This window comes from Pristiophorus japonicus, chromosome 8, assembly GCF_044704955.1.
Source record: "Pristiophorus japonicus isolate sPriJap1 chromosome 8, sPriJap1.hap1, whole genome shotgun sequence".
In the NCBI taxonomy this organism is placed as follows: Eukaryota; Metazoa; Chordata; class Chondrichthyes; family Pristiophoridae; genus Pristiophorus; species Pristiophorus japonicus.
In genome coordinates, this window is record NC_091984.1 from 207022149 (window position 1) to 207043714 (window position 21566).

Genomic DNA, 21566 nt, shown 5'->3' on the forward strand with positions numbered 1-21566 from the left:
ATGGAGGAAGAAATATGAAAACAAATTAGGAAAATTAGTAAAAAGCATATAATAATAATCATGGGGGATTTCAACTATGCTGATATTAATTGGACAGAAGAGGTAAGTAAAGGGGATAAGGGAATGGAGTTCCTACAATATGTACAGGACTCCTTTCTAACGAAATATGTAAAAAGCCCAACAAGGGAGGATTCGCTATTGGATCTAGTAATGGGGAATGAACCAGAGCAGATAACAGAAGTAAAAGTAGGGAAACATCTAGGCACTAGTGACCATAATATAATAAGCTTTAAAATGATAATTGAGAAGGACATAATGAAAATCAGAGTAATAGATTGGAGAAAAGCTGATTTGGAGGGGCTGAGAATAGAACTTTGGAAATAAAATGGGCAAAAATATTGGCAAAAAACAATATAGAACAACAATGAGAAAAATGTAAAACTTTTCATCAGAGTGCAGGAAGAATGTATTCTGCTAAAAGGAAAGAACAAACTAAACACTAACGAGATTCCATGGAGGAATAAAGTTATAAAATTGCAGAGCAGGCTCGAGAGGCCATATCACCTACTCCTGTTCCTATTTCTTATATTCTTAAGGGAACAATTGAGGGTAAGGAAAGAGGCACACCTTAAGTACATAGACAACAGGGGAGTGCATGATAAGGGAGAATATGAAAAGATTAGAAGAGAAGTCAAAAAACAATTGAGGAACTATGAAATTAAATTATCAAGGAACATAAAACAAAATAGTAAAATATTTTACAGATACATCACTTAAAAAAAAAGGAAGTTTGGGATGGGAATAGGGCCATTAAGGAATAAACAGGATAATACCACAGGTAATGATAGAGAGATGGCATAAATATGATATCATTATTTTGCTTCAGTATTTACCAGGGAGATAGAACAGGTGGACATGACATTGGATGATGAGATTAGTAATGAGATAAGTGCATTTAAAATAAAAAGAAGGGATATATTAAATAAACAAATCAAACTCAAAGACGATAAAACCCCTGGTCCGGATGGATTGCATCCAGGCATTTTTTTTAAATCTAGTGAAGAGATAGCAGAGGCATTACTACACATATTTAATAATTTGTTAGAAAAAGGTGTAGTGCCAGAGCATTGGCAGATAGCTAACATAATACCTATATTTAAGAAGAGGGATAGAACTTGTCCAGGGAATTCTAGCCTAGTCAGCTTAACATCGGTGGTAGGAAAAATAATGAAATCCTACTAAAGGAGAAAATAGAAAAGCATCTAGAAACCAAAAATATAATAATGAATAGGCAGCATGGATTTCAAAAGGGAAAGTCTTGCTTGACCAACCTCATTGAATTTTTTCAAGAGGTAACAGAGAGAGTAGACAATGTTAATGCAGTAGATGTAATTTATCTAGATTTTCATAATGCCTTTGGTAAGGTATCCCATAATAGACTGATGAACAAGGTCAGAGAATACACTGTCTGGGGATAAGTAGCAGAATGAATAGCTAGCGGGGTCAGGTTGGTGAAGGATCGTTGTCTTACAGATGTTTAGCGTAAGTCCCATGCTTTCTTATGCCTCGGTGAAGGTGTTGATGAAGGCTTGGAGTTCGACCTCTGTGTGCGCAGATGCAAACTGTAGTTCAATGAAAGTGGATGAAACAACATTGAATCTAGCGTGGAGGTGATGTAGGTTGAACAGGTTCCAATTGGTTCTATAGTTTAGTTCCACTCCAGTGGGGAGCTCTTGATAGTGAGATAGAGCACTGCAGCAAGGAAGAGCGAGAAGAGCGTTGGTGCGATGACTCAGCCCTGCTTGTTCCCGGTCCGGACATGGATTGGGTCTGTGGTGGATCCGTTGGTCAGGATCATGGCTTGCATGTCATTGAGGAGCAGGCGGAGGAGAGTGTCAAACTTTTGGGGGCAGCCGAAATGGCTAGGCCTTGGACAACGTGGATCATTTTTCATACCTCAAGAGTCTACTATCAGCAAGGGCAGACATCGATGACGAGGTCCAATACCACCTCCAGAGTGCCAGTGCAGCCTTCGGTCGCCTTCGGAAGAGAGTGTTTGAAGACCAGAACCTCAAATTTGGCACCAAGCTTATGGTCTACAGAGCAGTAGTGATACCTGCCCTCCTATATGGCTCAGAGACATGGACTATATACAGCAGAAACCTCAAAGCGCTGGAGAAGTACCACCAGCGCTGCCTCCACAAGATCCTGCAAATTCATTGGGAGGATAGATGCTCCAACGTCAGTGTTCTCGCTCAGGCCAACATCCCCAGCATCGAAGCACTGACCATACTCGACCAGCCACATCATCTGCATGGCTGACACGAAACTCCCTAAGCAAGTACTCGATTCGGAACTCCTACACGGCAAGTGAGTCCCAGGTAGGCAGAGGAAACCCTCAAGGACACCCTCAAAGCCTCCTTGATAAAGTGTAACAGCCCCACCGGCACCTGGGAATTCCTGGCCCAAGATCACCCAAAGTGAAGAAACATAGAAAATAGGTGCAGGAGTAGGCCATTTGGTCCTTCGAGCCTGCACCACCATTCAAGATGATCATGGATGATCATGCATTTCAGTACCCCATTCCTGCTTTCTCTCCATACCCCTTGATCCCTTCAGTCATATGGGCCACATCTAATTCCCTTTTGAATATATCCAGCAAACTGACCTCAATAATTTTCAGTGGTAGAGAATTCCACATGCTCACAACTCTCTGAGTGAAGAAGTTTCTCCTCATCTCGGTCCTAAATGGCTTACATAGAAAATAGGTGCAGGAGTAGGCCATTCGGTCCTTCGAGCCTGCACCACCATTCAATGAGTTCATGGCTGAACATGCAACTTCAGTACCCCATTCCTGCTTTCTCGCCATACCCCTTGATCCCCCTAGTAGTAAGCACTACATCTATTTTTGAATATATTTAGCGAATTGGTCTCAACAACTTTCTGTGGTAGAGAATTCCACAGGTTCACCACTCTCTGGATGAAGAAGTTTCTCCTCATCTCAGTTCTAAATGGCTTACTCCTTATCTTTAGACTGTGACCCCTGGCTCTGGATTTCCCCAACATTGGGAACATTCTTCCTGCATCTAACCTGTCTAAACCCGTCAGAATTTTAAACGTTTCTATGAGATCCCCTCTCATTCTTCTGAACTCCAGTGAATACAAGCCCAGTTGATCCAGTCTTTCTTGATATGTCAGTCCCGCCATCCCGGGAATCAGTCTGGTGAACCTTCGCTGCACTCCCTCAATAGCAAGAATGTCCTTCCTCAAGTTAGGAGACCAAAACTATACACAATACTCCAGGTGTGGCCTCACCAAGGCCCTGTTCAACTGTAGCAACACTTCCCTGCCCCGGTACTCAAATCCCCTCACTATGAAGGCCAACATGCCATTTGCTTTCTTAACCACCTGCTGTACCTGTATGCCAACCTTCAATGACTGATGTACCATGACACCCAGGTCTCGTTGCATCTGGGAGGGCGCTAAGCATTTCGCGTCTCATCACCAAGAGCATGCAGAAACCAAGCGCAGACAGCGGAAGGAGCGTGCGGCTCCTTCGAAGGACTGCCTATGATGATGATGGACAGCGAGCTGGCTTCAAGAGAGAAAGCCAGGGGTAGAAGGTGGGTAGTGATGATCCACAAGAATCAGTGCTGGGACCACTGTTGTTCACAATTTATATTAACGATCATAGAATCATAGAAATTTACAGCATGGAAGGAGGCCATTTTGGCCCATCGTGTCTGCGCCGGCCGACAAAGTGCTATCCAGCCTAATCCCAATTTCCAACTCTTGGTCCATAGCCTTGGAGGTTACGACATATCCAAATGTATATGCAGGTACTTTTTAAATGTGGTGTTTCTGCCTCTACTACCCTCTCAGGCCCCCCCACCACCCTCTGGGTGAAAAAATTGCCCTTCAAATCGATTTAGGCTTTGGAATCAAAAACACAATTTCTAAATTTGCGGATGTCACCAAATTGGGGGCGATAGTCAATACTGAGAAGAACTGCAACAAATTACAGGAGGACATTAATAAATTTGCAGAATGGGCATATAATTGGTAAATGAAGTTCAACACAAATAAATGAGAGATATTACATTTTGGTAGTAAGAATAGGGAGGTCACTAATTACTTGGAGAGTGAGGGTCTAGGTGGGGTAGAGGAACAAAGGGATCTCGGAGTACAAATACACAAATCACTAAAGGTTGCGACACAGGTTAGCAAGGCCATAAAAAAAAGCAAACCAAGCACTAGGGTTTATTTCTAGAGGTATAGAATTGAAAAGTAGGGGAGTTATGCTCAACCTGTATTGAACCTTGGTTAGACCACACAGTTCTGGTCGCCATATTATAAAAAGGATATAGAGGCACCATAGAGGGTGTAGAGAAAATTTATAAGGATAATACCAGAAATGCGAGGATATACAGGTCAGGAAAGGATGAACAGGCTGGGTCGCTTTTCTCTTGAAAAAAGGAGGCTGAGGGGTGACCTAATGGAGATCTTTAAAATAATGAAAGATTTTGATGGAGTGGATACAGAGAGAACGTCTCCATTTGTGGGGAGGAGCACAACTAGAGGCCATCAATAGAAGATAATCACCAAAAAATCCAATAGAAGAAAATTCTTTATCCAAAGAGTGGTGAGCATGTGGAACTCGCTACCATAGGGAGTGGTTGAAGTGAATAGTATCGATGCATTTAAGGGGAGGCTGGACAAGCATTTGAGCGAGAAGGGAATAGAGGGTTATACTGATAGATTTAGATGAGGAAAGACGTGAGGAGGCTCGAGTGGAGCATAAACACCAGCATGGACTGGTTGGGCCGAATGGTCTGTTTCTGTGTCGTATAGCCTATGTAAGCTCTTAATTTAGTATTGGACTCTCAACTGACTCCTTATTCTCTGAGATGCAACAATATTCATAAAGGGTTAAATATGAATGCACACATGCAATTCTCAAAAGTTTAAAGTTCTATATAAAAACAAGAGTAAAGTAACTGTCGATATTTCCCAGACAAACGCCGTTTCAGAATGTTTCCTAATCCCCGTGAAAGGGCAACATTGCAATGACATATAAATTATATTTAAAAGTTAATGTCAGCAGCTAGCAGTAAGATTTAAATTGTCCTGCTATATGGCTGTAAGCAGTGGAGGGTTCCTTTAAGAGGAATACCACAACAAAATTTGAGATGGTTATGTGCCTGGTTGGTTCAAGTGGCTGTATCAAGTTTGCACATGTGCATAATGAAACAATTACTTATGATAAACTTGGAATCTACATCTAGAGTCTTTTCAATCATAAGTACATTGCACGGTACTAAATGTTGTGCTGAAGATTAGAAAAGATTCAATGGATTAAACATAGGCTTTTTATGCATTTACGTTGTACCCCTCCAAAATAACTAAATATTATCCGTGAAACTGTCCTATTAAAATAGCACTAAGTAAAGTGTATTAAGAAGTGGGATTCTGTATCTCGGACATTGTCAGCCAATCCCACCTGTATATTAACGAACCATTTGTTGGTCAGTCATGGGGTGCAACATTCCTTATTACCCAGACTAGTCTACTTTATCAGCTGAGGGAGCAAGTTCAGTGAAAAGAAACCAATGTGAGGACCTAATGGCAAAAGTATATTCTCCAAATTGCCTGAACTATCCAGGAAACTGCTAATAATTCACCACTAGTAATTCACCACCATTTCCACTTTTAAATTTATAATGTATTAAGTTTTCCATGTATGATGCACACACCATTCTATGACAAGAGCTGCAGACTTTTACTGCTAGATGGAGCTTCGTAATATCCAGAAGCTACAGAACCCCATACCTACATCATCACTCATTCGTTCTGAGGTAAATTCACTTTGCTCTGACTTTACAGGGACACATTCATGGAAGATCCACTTATCATTTTAGAAAAGATTCTTCAGGAATATCTGGGTTAGCAGGCTAGAAGGGCATCGTGCTCAGAGGGTCACTCAGTTACCTCTGCCTTTGCATTTTTTTTAATTGGATTTCTTTTCAGGCATCCTTTCTCATACATTACATAGGATTTTCTTTGAAACTGAAACAGGTTACGAATCTCAGTCAGCAGACTTAAAAAGAAAGATGGACAGCGAGTATAAATACATTGAATTTTAGACATATCAGTACAAGCAAGTTATACTTCTCTCCAAAAGAGAGAGACTTGGTAGCAATTTTGTACAGTAATTCATAATCCTATTTTAAATATAATATATAGAAAACTATTTATTTTGGAAGCCTGTCATATGAAGAAATGGCAAAGTCTCACATAAGGACTGATTACTCTTACTGAAATCACAATTTTAACTCCCTCTCTGATCTTTGAAATGTTGGAAGGTATAGATAAGTGAGGGAGGTTTACATTATAAACGGAAACCACATTTTATCCTACACATTTCAAAAGAAAAGTATTGCAAATACATTACAAATAGGAGTTTCTTTATTTCCGCTTGCACTTTTACTACATTATTGCAGTGTTCACGAATACTCAGTTCCAATGTGGTTTGTTTTCTCCAGTGTCTGATTACACAAGCATCACGCAGAAGCTACACACATAGAAGTAACAAAAGAACATTGAATTCGCATCAATTTGAAGGTAAAGGTTGACTGTTTAGAATTAAACAAATTTATCTCACAAAGTTACTGTAAAACTTAATCAAATATGCTGGAGAAGTTAGTTACAAAATTCCAAATAATGGCAACATATTTTAGCCAAGATTTTGTTCAGTTGATGACTTGATACAAAGAGGTTGAGGAATTACTCGTGTTACTTCCATTCCACCTCAGTTAATGCAATCATTTTATTTCTGCACACCAGATATGATGAACTATGATCATTTTCTTTAATTATCATTTTCACTTTTTACCAGGCTTATTAATTAAGATTTAAAATAGTACTCAATTCCTTTTATTTCCTGAATTTTAAAAGAAGAAAATATACTTGTTTTTGCTTGTGGATTAGAAAAAACACCAAAAAAGACATGAAGAACAACAAAGTTGCCATTTATTCAAAAAGGTAAGAAAATGAGGAAGGTGCAGATGAACACGAAGGCAGTAAAGAAGAATTGGTTACTCCTGGTCTTTCTCTTCTCCGTGAGTGATGATATGTACCAAGTTCTTGTAGTCCAGATTGCCAGACACATCTGGAGGGAAAGCTGTGAACATCTGCTCAATCTGGAAAGATAGTTCACACATGACGTGTTAATGAAATGTGGAGAACAGAAAAGCAAAACTTTTTAGAGTTTCTGCTAGAGATACTTTGTCACATATTAAAGTGACGATATTCCTATTGGATGTTTCTTTTTTTGCAGCTGTTATTTTTTGAAGTAGCTCAGTTGCATTCTTTTTGAAAGTGGCATAGGAGAGCAAGAACATGTGGTACTGTCATGCGCCTCCTGGCATCTGCATCAAGGGTACTTCAGGTACAGGCAGAGGCAATATAAAGAAAGAAAGACTTAAATTTATATAGCGCCTTTCATGATTACCGGACGTCTCAAAGCGCTTTACAGCCAATGAAGTACTTTTGGAGTGTAGTCACTATTGTATTGTAGGAAACGCAGCAACCAATTTGCGCACAAGCAAGCTCTCACAAACAGCAATGTGATAATGACCAGATAATATGAACTAATTGGGGGAAGAGAGTATTTAGTAAATGGATTAATGTGCTCACACTTGCACCTCAATGGCTGTAAGAGAGAAACTCAGCAAAGACCCCCTATTCAAAATAACAAGCTGTATTTTAATAAATCAGTAATCCTCTCCCCACTAAATGTTTGACCTCCTGAACTGGGGAATAAAAAATGGCATTTTAGCAGCTGGCCAGAGTTGAAAATGTTTGTCCACAAATGGTATCTTTGGTCATTAGTGACTTGAAATGACTGATCTATGGAGCAGCATCATCTTGGAGATTACAAATATCTACAGATCTGCTCTTCAGATTGAATATGAAAAGGTGATCATGGAGAAAGAGAGATCAAAATCTAATAAAGAAGCATGACCGGAAAAGAAAGAGAGGTTAAAAATAAATAAAGCCATCTCAAAATGGCCAGTTTCTTGTGGCACACTCATTGCTGATCTGTTGAGGAAAAGTCAATATTTCAACTCTTGTGTATAAATCTGCAATTTTTAAAAGATAATCCACTGTTTTCATGAACCTACCTCTTCCTTGGTAAATCGTTCAGCCTGGGTTGTCAATATTTCCTCCACACTATAAAAATGAAAAAAAAATTAAGTTAAAATAAATGTAAATACTTTGGGATTATTGGATATGTTTATGTACCAGGCACAAATAGCAGAGCCATGAATTAGCTCATATATACTTACTAATCCCCTCTTAAAACACCCTTGCCTTCAGGATCAAATATTTTGAATGCATTTAAGATTGACTCTTCTGGATCTGTACCTGTGAAGTTGTAAAAAAGGACAATGTTTGTATTTAGATCTTGCAACATAAGGTTACAGTTTTGCACTGAAGTTGTAACAGTAAATGAGTTGCAGTCAAAAATATCTTAATCACATTTTGAAAGTTACTTTGCCAGTTAAGCCCTTCCCTGCACCATCCCTTGATTGAGAGGGCAGAAAGATGCTCCCAGCCTTTCTATTGATCAATTAGTCACTGGGAAATGCACAATAAATGTTCCCACTGCTATTTCTTTGCTTTGTTTTAGGTTACGTCAGTCTTGGATAGTGTTCAGTTTTTAATGTTCTGAACCAAATTTAGGTGCCCTGGCCTAACCTGAGTTAACCAATATCAACCAGGGGGGTGGTGGAAATCGGCTTCAGTCCCCTCAGTGCAGGGAGTGGAAAAATCAACTTGTTCCTGGTCACTTGATTGGAAGCTCTTGTGTGTAGTGCAGGTGAGGGTTAGGAAGGGCCTAGCTCAGCCTCATGATTGAATAGCCTGCAGGCATTCATCATTTAGGCTCACAGATGGAAAATGACCATGTGGATCTGATACTATTGGGCTACTGGTTTAATGAAATCATAACCCAGATCAGGTCACAAGGCAAAACTGGTGAGGGAGAAACATGGAAGAGAAAGGAAAAAAATAAATGAAGCTAGATATGGGACATTAAACTAGCAAAGTCACAGGAGTTTTTTTTCACAGGTTGTATCCCAATGTTACTCTTGAACCAATCATTGAGGTGTGAGTGAAATCAATTCATGACAATTGCTCTGACGTTCTGTTTCTCCTCATAGCTCATTAAGATTGGGAGATAATCATCTTAGAAATTGTAGGGTTTAACACTTAATCACAGCACACTAGTGAATCGGCTCGCTTAACCTTGGACTAAAATTGTTTTTCCAGAGATTTTTTAAGCCACAAATCTCAACTGAATGCTAAAAGTGTAGATTGAGATTTATACAGTTGACTCCAGATCATCTGATTTTTTCAACAAAGTTCTGACATAGAGGCCTCTCCTGATCACTGACTGAGCTAATTAATGCAAAAGAAGAAAGAAAAAAGACATGGATTTATATAGTGCCTTTCATGACCACTGGACATCTCAAAGTGCTTTACGGCCAATTAAGTACTTTTGGAGTGTAGTCACTGTTGTAATGTGGGAAACGTGACAGCCAACTTGTGCACAGCAAGTTCCCACAAACAGCAATGTGATAATGACCAGATAATCGTTTTTTGTTATGTTGATTGAGGGATAAATATTGGCCAGGACACCAGGGATAACTCCCCTGCTCTTCTTCGAAATAGTGCCATGGGATATTTTACACCCACCTGAGCGGGCAGGGGTCTCATCCAAAAAATGGCACCTCTGACAGTGCTCCCTCAGCACTGCACTGGAGTGTCAGCCTAGATTTTTTATGTGCTCAAGTTCCTGTAGTGGGACTTTAACCCACAACCTTCTGACTCAGAGGTGAGCATGCTACCCACTGAGCCACAGCTATTAATGCAGAGAATAACTGAACTGTAAAGATGAAGAAGTCCCAAATTCAGTTCCTTGCCTGTGCTCCCTTAGCTAATCTTAACCAAGGCAATGATGGGGACACTTAAGTTGGCATCCCTAAGTTAGGCTCCTTATTGCTATTCAGTGACTGTTGGTAAAAGCATACCTTTGTGGACAATCAAATTAACTATCCCCTCTCACTAAGCTCTAAATGAAGAATGGCCATCTAGACAAGGTGAAGGACACCCATAGAACTGTCCCCCAGCAAGGAATCAATACTTACAGCAGAGGAAGAAAACCGAGAGAGAGAAAAATTCTGACACAAGCATAGAATTTTAAAGCAACAGATTAATTAGCAAATTACAGAACTGCCCCAGATCACTTCCCATTCAATCCCATTATCCAGAACTCCTTATCCAACCATAATGCTTAAAATTGCAGGTAGAAACTACTGTTCCTGATAATAGTGGACAAATGCTTATTGAATTTGTGAGAGATTTCTCTGTCTGTTAACCTCTTTATTTTAAATGGGTTAACACCCACGTTCTAATATTGGACAGAGAAGTATCAACAACAATATACTGTCTTTAACTTAGCAAATGTCCTAAAGCATTTCACAGAGATGTAAGGGAAAAAATGGACACCAAGTCAAAGAAGAAGATGTTAAGAAGGGTGACCAAAAGCTTTAGTCAAAGTCATGTGTTTTAAGGAGGAACTTATGAAGGAGAAGGTGGTGGACATGCAGAAGAACTTAGGGTGGGAATTTCAGAGTTTGGGGCCTATGCAGCTGAAGGCACAGCTGCTAAGGAGGAAAAGAGGAGGGCTGCACAAGAGGCCAGAGTCAGAGGAGCGGAGAGTTCTGGTGAGGTGAGGTCAAGGAGGGATTTAAGCACAAGGATGAGAATTTTAAATTTGAGGCATTTGGAAACTGGGAACCTATGTGGGTCAGCGAGGACAGGGGTGATGGGCTAGTAGGAGCTTGCCTGCTAATATAATCAACAGTAACTTTTACCCTATTGTCCTAATGTGTAAAATGTTCTGAACTTATTTTCATGGTTCAGTACATGGAATATTGCTATTCTGCATTCCCATAATTCTTGTAAGGTAGCATTTTTTGTATAATCACATGTTTCCATTTAAATTCAGCTGTAATAGGAGTGCAGAAACAACGTGAGATTGAAATATTACAAATTCATCTTTATTTTGAAGGAATCTACAGAAATCTTAATCCATGTTTACAATTTTTTTTGTGAAGTAATTATTCTAGCTCTCAGAATCTACCTGCACCACATAATCTTTTGTTGCAAATCAACAACAATCTTGGCATGTTACTAAATTTTTCCCTTGTGTAGTAATAATCTATGGCTTTCTTTTGTAAACTATTCATTAATATCACTTATTTCACTTACCCTTAAGCTTTTCGCCAAACATGGTAAGAAAAACGGTAAAGTTAATTGGTCCGGCAGACTCTTTAATCATTTCTTCCAGTTCTTCATTTTTTACATTCAGGCGGCCTACAGAATAGATTACTAACCATTAATAACAGTCTCTTGACCTCAGCAGTGGAAATCAGTTTGTAATAGTAAAACTAACCCAGAGCGGCGAATGTGTCCCTAAGGTCCTCCTTATCAATGAATCCATCCCTGTTCTGATCCATTATTGTGAAAGCCTGGCATCAAGGCAAAATCAATACAGTTTTAAAAACTGGTATCTTTGATTATAACTTATGTTTCAGGTTTAACAGCAACACATATTTAATATAGTGCATCAGTGCCCTGCGCCATACATCATTCCCTGTCTAACAGACTAAGCAGATGATATACTCCTAGTTTTTTACCTATGCCAGTGTTAATCATTAACTCTTTGCTGAATGCCATAGTCTCAAGCAGTGTCTTTTTCATGGGCCATTCAAGAATACTGTACCACAACACTCTGCCCCACGGTGTGATAGGACATAGATCTACATATGCAATACCCCTCCCCCATTTCAAGAGAGAAAGTGAAGAATAGGAATAAACACTCAATGGAAACAAAAGGCTGAAAGGTACAGATGAACAGCAAGGCCTCCGGGTTCAAATACAGGGTAATTCCCTCAAAATGTGAGTGCAGGTAGATCCAACCATAAAAAAGGCCAACAGCATTTTGGGTTTTAGAAATAGGGGCATAGAGTACAAGAGTAAAGAAGTGATGGTAAATTTATACAAAACATTGGTTAGACCACAGTTAGAGTACTGTTTGCAACCATGGGAAGCCCATTTTAGAAAGAACATTAAAACCATAGAGAGCATAGAGGACAGATTTACTAGAATGATGCCAGGGATGGAAAACTATTATGAGAAGAGACTCGAGATACTAGGATATTTCCACTGAAAAAGAGAAGGCTAAGAGGAGAATTGAGAGGTTTTAAAAATAAATTATGAAGGAGTTTGATAGAGTGAATAGGGAAAGATTATTGGCTCTGCCTGGGGAGTATTGACAAAGAGTCATCAATATAAGATTGTTACCAAGAGTGAGAAAAGAGGTTCGGAGAAATTTCTTAATGCAGAGGGTTCTTGGACTATGGATTGATTTTCTACAGGGAATGGTTGAGACGGTCACTATTGCATCTTTTAAGGGAAAATTTAATAAATATATTTAAGAAAGGAAGATATTGGGACATGGGTAGATAGTTGGGCCGTAGGACTAGTTTTAGATTGCTCTAGCAAAGGGCTAGCACATATATAATGGACCGCCTTCTGTGCTGCTCAAACTTCATTGGCTCCACATGGGGAACTCCTGGTTTCAATAATGCTATTATGAACTGTTACTGAATAGAAGTCAGGTATTTTTATTGAAATGTAAGAAAGTACAGGACCAGAAAGACCATTGCAGTACATCTGGTTGGTTGCAGTGTCTAGAAAATAGCATATTCCATGATACGTCTCATACCTCTCTATCACCATGTACTTATTTAACACTTAACTAGGCTTTCCCCACAGGAACACAAGTGCACAGTAGCATTGAGCTCTTGCAAACTCTATGGGTGATGAGTTACCCCTGTCTCCTGATAGCTGTCCCTTCCTTTCTCTAGTTGTATAACAAGAAGTGGAGAGGGAACTGCTTTTAGTCCTAGCTCTGATACCATCTCAGTCAGGCAGGGCATAAAAGGAGACCGAGTTGAGGGTCACAGGTGGGGGAGGGGGGGGTGACAATAAATATGATGCAACTAGGCTATCCTAATCTGTAATGGGCACTGGGAAATGCATTAGAGCAACATGGGTAGATTAACCCTGACTTTTAATTTCACCCACCCCCACCTCCTGCTTGACTCCATCTGGGAACTCACATTATAGGCATGAGAGATTTTTAAAATAACAATTATAAATAATAAGAAACATCAACAGTGCAAATTAAAAGTTAGGATAATATAATCAATAATCAGTAAACAAAATGTTAAAAAAAAATCAAAGAAACATGCAACGATAATTTTAGAAAATTCAGCATAAAATCCACTGGCCGACCGGTGCAGACATTTTTCTGCATCAGTAATAGTTCTTTACTCTCAAAATATTGATCTGTAGTTTTGTAATAATTACTGCAGAGATAACGAATATTATTTAGAGGGCAAATTATCATTTTTGTTTCTTTGCCACAGAATTCAAGGAGTTGTGTGAGAAATAGAAAGGTATCAGGAAGATTTTCTCTGTTTGGTGTTTATAATGAAATTGTATACATTCGTATAAAGAGCACGTCGTCCATTCTTCTTCAAATAGTTAACAGAGTAAATATTCCCCACTGCTTCAAATCAAATCTTACCAGCCTCCCATTCCCAGGTTTTATTCTCTGTTTCTTCTGATTTCTATTTACTTAGTTGGAACACTATCTATGAGCAAATATTGGCTGTTTCAATAGGTAGAGTGCAGAAGAAATGGTCGAAGTAAGTTGTAATTTGTGTTAAGGTGGTGGTTATCTCCGCTAAAAACCTGAGGTTTGGATACACATTCAAACAAAGTCATTGAGCAGATCTTTCTCCTCAGCCCATATAATTATTTCCCAAACTTGATCTAGGTGTCATAATTGGACCTTTAGAATTATAAGAAGCTCATTTGTTAAAACACTGCATTTATGGCTGCACTGATGATATGCATCATTTGTAGGACAGTAGGATTGAAAAGGGTTAACTACAGAGGTCATTAGTTCACACTGACAAGACTGCCCTGACGGTTTAGCAGAGTAAGTCATGAGTGTTACTGATGGCTACAGGTGCAGACCTGTTGGTACTGACAGCTCTTTACAGTGCACTCCCACAGTGATCAAATGCACATGGTTTACCCTATGCAATGACCTCTGTGAAAAAACAGCTATTCACATAAGAAATTCCTTAATTGCACAGTCTTTGGTCAAATTAATGTTCATGTGTGATTGAGCAAGGAGGATGAAGTCAGAGTGAGAATGCTAAACCTGAAATTTACAGTTGGCTATATTTGGCAGACAGACCGTGAACAAATTCATTTGCCATTCCTTTGTCCACTCTTCTGGCTGAAGTGCAAAGCCATTTAAAATAAAAACATCTTATGTTAAAATCATACACCAAGGAGTACCATGCAAACGTGTTAAGCCTCTTTCCACTAATATTGCCAACTGTAGTCTCTAAGCTCCAGTTCTTTAGCAGACATAAACAATGAATATCAAGTGCTTCAATGGATCCACAAATTAAACTGTATGAAATGTGATACATTATTGTAGATCTTTTACTCTTTTTAAAGAAGCAATGCATCACTTTTTCCCCCAATATTGACTCATCTTGGGGAATGGGTCCATTGATAATGCATGTGCTCCAGCGCCTCAACCAAGTGACCAAGTGGAGAATCAACAACAACAACTTGCATTTATATAGCACCTTTAACATAGCAAAACATCCCAAGGCCCTTTACAGGAGCGTTATCAAACAAAATGTGACACAGAGCCATATAAGGAGATATTAGGACAGGTGACCAAAAGCTTGGTTAAAGAGGTAGATTTTAAGGAGGATCTTGAAGGAGGAGAGAGAGATATAGAGAGGCGGAAAAGTTTAGGGAGGGAATTCCAGAGCTTAGTGCTTTGGTAGCTAAAGGCATGGCCGCCCATGGTGGAGCGATTAAAATCAGTGATTCTCAAGAGCTCAGAATTGGAGGAGCGCAGAGATCTCTGAGGGTTGTAGGGTTGGAAGAGGTTGCAGACATAGAGCAGAGGAAGGCCATGGAGGAATTTGAAAACAAGGACGAGAATTTTTAAATCGAGGCATTGCCGGACCGGGAACCAATGTAGGTCAGCAAGCACAACGGGGATGGGTGAACAGGACTTGGTGCAAGTTAGGATATGGGCAACAGAGCTTTGGATTAGCTCAATTTTATGGAGTGTGGAAGATGGGAGGTCTGCCAGGAGAGCATTGGAATAGTCAAGTCTAGAGGTAACAAAGGCATGGCAGAGGATTTCAGTAGCAGATGAGCTGAGGCAGGGGCAGAGATGGGCAATGTTCTGGAGGTGGAAATAGGCATTTTGGTGATGGAGTGGATTCAAAAAAAGAATCCATTGATCATAGGTGCCATCACAGCTGTACCCCCTCCTATGCTTACTGGACATTCACACTTGTGTTTTTCAGTAGGATTCATTGTATAATGGTGAAAAACAAGTAATCTTCTTAACACTGGACTATATAGCCCAATTATGGCACCCTTATTGTTGCCCAGTTGACATCAGCTAAATTAAATGTTATTACATTTCTAAAAACTTTTATTTCTCTACATTTTAAATAGTACAGTCCAAGGATCAAACTTGAGGCTTTTGTGGTCTCTTATAACTATTTGCTTAACTTCCTAAACAATGGGCACTTTGTCTATCTTTCGGAGATGATGCTTACTTTAGAGGAATTGTAAAGCAGTATCACATCTGATGTAAATATAATATTGCAGATGCTGGAAATCTGAAATAAAAACAAAATGCTGGAAAAACACAGACGGTCAGGCAGCATCCGTGCAGAGAGGAAGGTTAGGGTTAACGTGTCAGGTCAATGACCTTGCACTGCCCCCCACCCCACATGCCCACTGGCCTCGCTGATGTATACGTGGAATGCTATACATGCAGCAGAGACTCTTTTGAAAGGATATTTCTCTATGGACATAAACTTCAGCAAACTTACCTCCTTGAATTCCTGAATCTGTGACTGATCAAACATAGAGAACACATTGGAGTTTGCTCCCTCTATCTTCTTCTTTGCCTTCTTGGGAGACTAAAAAAAATGAACCATCCTGATCAGCATGGGTTTTGACGGACAGATATTGATGTACAATATTACATGGATACTATCGCCCTGGGCACTCTGAGCTATGAGGGTAAAAGGCCCAAATCACACAGCTGCTGCAGGCAGAGTTAGGTCTTTATTGTCCTAAACTGTTGATATAAAGGACCTATTATTCAATACACCTGCAGGCCCTGCTTCATAAGTCCAGTATACCTGCAGGTCCTATTGATAATATATATCATGTGTAAGAAGCAAGAGGGTAACTATAAAAGTCATCAAGCACAAGTAACACTGACAATGCTATATATGTCCTAAGTCATGTACCACTATTTTATTATCAGTGGAAAACTTCACATCTAACAAGCAGACGAACAATTAAAAAAAATTCTGTGAAGAAAATTCAACACTTGGATGTTTTGGTCCCCTCCACTGTTGATTATTTTTGTCAGACCTGCAGCTGATGGAGCCAAAAAATTGCTTGGGGACACACTCTACCACATCCCTGTCTCCACCGATTTTCTAACTAGGAGGCCCAGCAGCTTAACCTGTGCCTCCCACCCCTGCCACGGCATCCAGCAATCTGAAGTTGGTGGATGGGAGTCATAGTTTCCAGCAGAGGACCATAGGGAATCATTCTCAGAGCAAGGCCACATACAGACTCAAGGAGCAGCAGAAGAATTATTTACAACATTTTTGGTGGCTGCTGTTGTAATTTCTATACCAATTCTAGCATGGGTCTCCAATGGAGGCCAGGGAGCCCATCTCCTGTATGTAAATGAGCCTACAGGCAGAGATTCAGCTGGGGTCAAGGACACATCTTCATGGTGGATGGAAGCCCCACTCCACTGGAGATGCACATATTCAGAAATACCTGTACTGGAAAATCCCTACTAACATATTAATGTCTTTCTAGATTTTCTTTTCACAGAACTGTTTAAATATGTCATGAAAATTCCAGTGAATAGATAAGAGTTTTAAATTCAATCTCAGGATTACATAATGTTCCTAATTTCTCAGGGTTTGAGCTTGCAATCTATGATGGAGCACTTTGAAACCCTCAATTGGATTGCTGCCTCATTATAAACTCCAGGCATCAATGTCTTTAGCTGAACTTCAGCACACTGTTGCTTATTAAATGTTATTTTGTGTGTGAGAATTACGTTTGATTTTTTCCTAGTGTTTATTACTGGTCTGGTGACCAATAAAATTACCATTGGGGTCTAAAGAATGAATAAGACAGCAAACAGTTATTACCTTATTAAAAACATTCCAGTGAGGATTTCATACCAGATGGGAACAAATACATACACCGCAGTGACTGCCATAGGGCAGATAGCTTAAAGTGGTGCAACAGAAATATAAAACCCAACAAACAGGGTGACTGTTGTTTTACTTCTGATTGGTCATTTCAGCTGATTGAATGAGAAACACTGTTTTTTCTAATGACCTGAAAAAAAACCCTGAAAAACTCATACGGCACATTATTGTATATTTCCTAAAAATCATAAGCTTTATCTTGTCACAAAGAAATCAAAACACAAAACAAACAATGTTTTTATTCTCATGATAATGTGTTGTTTTATAACAAAAAGAAAAAACTTTCATTTATATAGCACCTTTCATGATCTCTGGATCCCAGATTGCTTCACATTCGCTGTTGTAATGTAGAGAAGTGCAGCAGCCAATTTGCAATCAGCAAGTCTCCACAAATAGAAATGAGGCAAATGGTCAGATAATCTGTTTGGGAAGTGATGGTTGAGGGATAAACGTTGGTTAGGACACCAGGAGAACCCCCCCTGCTCTTCGATTTGTGCCATAGGCATTTTCACATCCATCTGAGCGGTTGAGATGGGACCTCAGATTAACACCTCATCCAACTGACAAAGCAGCAGTCCCTTAGTACTGCACTGGAGTATTAGCCGAGATTATGTGCTCAAGACTCTGAAGTGAGGCTTGGATCCACGACATTCTTACTCGGAGGTGAGCGCACTGCCACTCAACCATGGCTGACACTTGACTATATAACATTTATACCATCACGTAGTTCCTCCTGACCCATCACATAGAAGTGAATTCAGTACTTTATCTGTGAATTTACATGTAACAGAGCGTAAAATAAACAGCAGCAATCTCATTATACTCTTATAGTCTTCTACAGAGGCAGGTCTTTATATTTTATAGCTCTCTCCACAAAATCTTACAGAATTTATCATCTGTTTAATAGGAGCTTATTAAATCCTTTAAGAAATGGAAAACTACATACGTTTTACAGTTTAGCATGTAGAATCCTGCAACCCCTGTTGCAAATTCCCATAAAAACAGCATGAAATCTCACTCATATTTTCCTCCCTTTCTTTCCTGCCAATTTCTCCCTTCATTTCCTGAAAGGGCTGATTACTTGCTGAGGTACAGTTCTAGAGGCACCAGGACTTTTGAATTTTGATTATATGAGCTTGGATAGCGAATGCCAGCAGCCTAGCCCGACCCATTCCAAACACACAAGAGTCACTTAATATCAAGGAACCAGTACAGAGTTTTCCCTTGGTAACCTCGGGATGCTATAGCCAATTGGAGGAATGCTGCCACCGTCCTAGCTGAGAGCAACTACTTCAGTATAGACTGGGAATCAAATATGGGTCTTGCCTGTCTGTATGGCTCAATTATTTCCTACCATTACCCGAGAGGCATCGGGGAAACTTCAATCTTTTTAATATTTTGCATAAAGAAACCCCTTCCAGCCTGAACTATTAACATACTGGCATGTTCCAAAAATTATATTTCACAACCTAGTTAACTTCCCCTCATAATCGTGCTTCTGGATAAAACATTTACTTCCAGCAAACTGCAGAACTAGAGCAGCTTGCAGGAAATGCAATATAAAAATCACCTAAAGCTGTTACTTTGTTTAACTCAATCTTTGCTCATCTCTTCCACTGTGATAGCAGACTACATAGTGGACCTCCAGTGTAATACAATATGGCAAAAACACAGATGCTTACCATTGCTGCAGCCTGTGTGGTGTCGCTTTTAGGAGGAACACAATGCTCTATACAATGCACACTGTGCAATATATACACATGTAAAGTGTAAAAATAAATGCATTCCTACTTTGGGCATTAATTCGTAATCTGCTCCTCCAAACAGCACCCCTACCATTTTTGAAACTATTTGGTGTCAAGCTGTGATCCCTGGTATAATGTGTGTGTGTTTATGCACTCAAGGTTAAAGAAATGTGCGTCAGAGCTGATTCTACTTTTAAGATTTTGACCTTAGTCCTCAGCTTACTCTTTGTCTTGTGTCATGAAGCTGGGTAACATGTGCACTTGCTAAATTGAAAAGAGAACAATGCAAGAATGCAAAGCACTGGAATTTCTCAGAAGCTCCAAGATCCCAAGCCTGTTACACTATGCCTATCATCAAAATGCATCAGTGTTTTGAGTAAGAGATTTAAATGCCAATGGTCATGTTTACTGTCTCCCTGACAGTGTGACTTGGAGAGTATTTAAAAGAAAAAGTCCATTTGCTTTTAGTCCATAATGTGAGTCTGACTACGAAGTTGCAATCGAACAATACAAGGGGAATATTTCTTCTGTTCACGTTGTATCAGTGATATAGTAAACTTTAGTGGGACGATTTTCACTGCTCAGTGCTACTCACAAATCCAAAAAACATTCTAAAAGAATGGGTTTCTGATTTCCATACATCAGTTAGCAGAGGAAATCATCCTACCATGTTTATGATATGGCCAATATATTCCAGTGAAAAAGAAGGGCGGTGAGAGAAGGGATAACCAGCCATGGATAACCAAGGAAATAAAGGAGAGTATCAAATTAAAAACCAATGCGTATAAGGTGGCCAAGGTTAGTGGGAAACTAGAAGAGTGGGAAAATTTTAAACGACAGCAAAGAATGACTGAGAAAGCAATAAAGAAAGGAAAGATAGATTACAAAAGTAAACTTGCGCAAAACATAAAAACAGATAGTAAAACGGAAAAGAGTGACTAAAGTAAATGTTGGTCCCTTAGAAGATGAGAAGGGGGATTTAATAATGGGAAATGTGGAAATGGCTGAGACCTTAAACAATTATTTTGCTTCGGTCTTCACAGTGGAAGACACAAAAACCATGCCAAAAATTGCTGGTCACGGGAATGTGGGAAGGGAGGACCTTGAGATAATCACTATCACTAGGGGGGTAGTGCTGGACAGGCTAATGGATCTCAAGGTAGAGAAGTCCCCTGGTCCTGATGAAATGCATCCCAGGGTATTAAAAGTGATGGCGGAAGTTATAGCAGATACATTCATTATAATCTACCAAAATTCTCTGGACTCTGGGGCGGTACCATCGGATTGGAAAGCAGCTAATGTAACGTCTCTGTTTAAAAAATGGGGCAGACAAAAGGCAGGTAACTATAGGCCAGTTTAACATCTGTAGTGGGGAAAATGCTTGAAGCTATCATTAAGGAAGAAATAGTGGGACATCTAGATAGGAATAGTGCAATCAAGCAGACGCAACTTCATGAAGGGGAAATCATGTTTAACTAATTTACTGGAATTCTTTGAGGATATAACGAGCATGGTGGATAGAGGTGTACCGATGGATGTGGTGTATTTAGATTTCCAAAAGGCATTCGATAAAGTGCCACACAAAAGGTTACTGCAGAAGATAAAGGTATACGGAGTCAGAGGAAATGTATTAGCATGGATCGAGAATTGGCTGGTTAACAGAAAGCAGAGAATTGGGATAAATGGGTCCCTTTCGGGTTGGAAATCGGTGGTTAGTGGTGTGCCATAGGGATCGGTGCTGGGACCACAACTGTTTACAATATACATAGATGACCTGGAAGAGGGGACAGAGTGTAGTGTAACAAAATTTGCAGATGACACAAAGATTAGTGGGAAAGCGGGTTGTGTAGAGGACACAGAGAGGCTGCAAAGAGATTTAGATAGGTTAAGCGAATGGGCTAAGGTTTGGCAGATGGAATACAATGTCGGAAAATGTGAGGTCATCCACCTTGGAAAAAAAAATAGTAAAAGGGAATATTATTTGAATGGGGAGAAATTACAACATGCTGAGGTGCAGAGGGACCTGGGGGTCCTTGTGCATGAATCACAAAAAATTAGTTTGCAGATGCAGCAGGTAATCAGGAAGGCGAATGGAATGTTGGCCTTCATTGCGAGAGGGATGGAGTACAAAAGCAGGGAGGTCCTGCTGCAACTGTACAGGGTATTGGTGAGGCTGCACCTGGAGTACTGCGTGCAGTTTTGGTCACCTTACTTAAGGGAGGATATACTAGCTTTGGAGGGGGTACAGAGACGATTCACTAGGCTGATTCCGGAGATGAGGGGGTTACCTTATGATGATAGATTGATTAGACTGGGT

At 39.8% G+C, this 21566-nt stretch overlaps 1 protein-coding gene across 2 annotated transcripts in view; it reads right to left on the reverse strand.

Annotated features, from left to right (window-relative positions):
• Positions 1-6466: 6466 nt before the first annotated feature.
• LOC139268964 (myosin regulatory light chain 2, ventricular/cardiac muscle isoform) overlaps positions 6467-21566 on the reverse strand; it is a 63519-nt gene continuing 48419 nt past the window's right edge. The window contains exons 1-7 of one of the 2 annotated variants that reach the window (XM_070887860.1): positions 19187-19236; positions 16086-16175; positions 11522-11597; positions 11338-11442; positions 8349-8427; positions 8184-8232; positions 6467-7199 (exon numbers count right to left, since the gene is read on the reverse strand). In XM_070887860.1, the coding sequence (XP_070743961.1) occupies positions 7095-7199; positions 8184-8232; positions 8349-8427; positions 11338-11442; positions 11522-11597; positions 16086-16175; positions 19187-19189 (507 nt within the window). In that variant the 5' untranslated portion in view covers positions 19190-19236 and the 3' untranslated portion in view covers positions 6467-7094. Of the gene's footprint in view, positions 7200-8183; positions 8233-8348; positions 8428-11337; positions 11443-11521; positions 11598-16085; positions 16176-19186; positions 19237-21566 lie in introns of those variants that run through there. The other variant, XM_070887861.1, reaches the window with a different exon arrangement.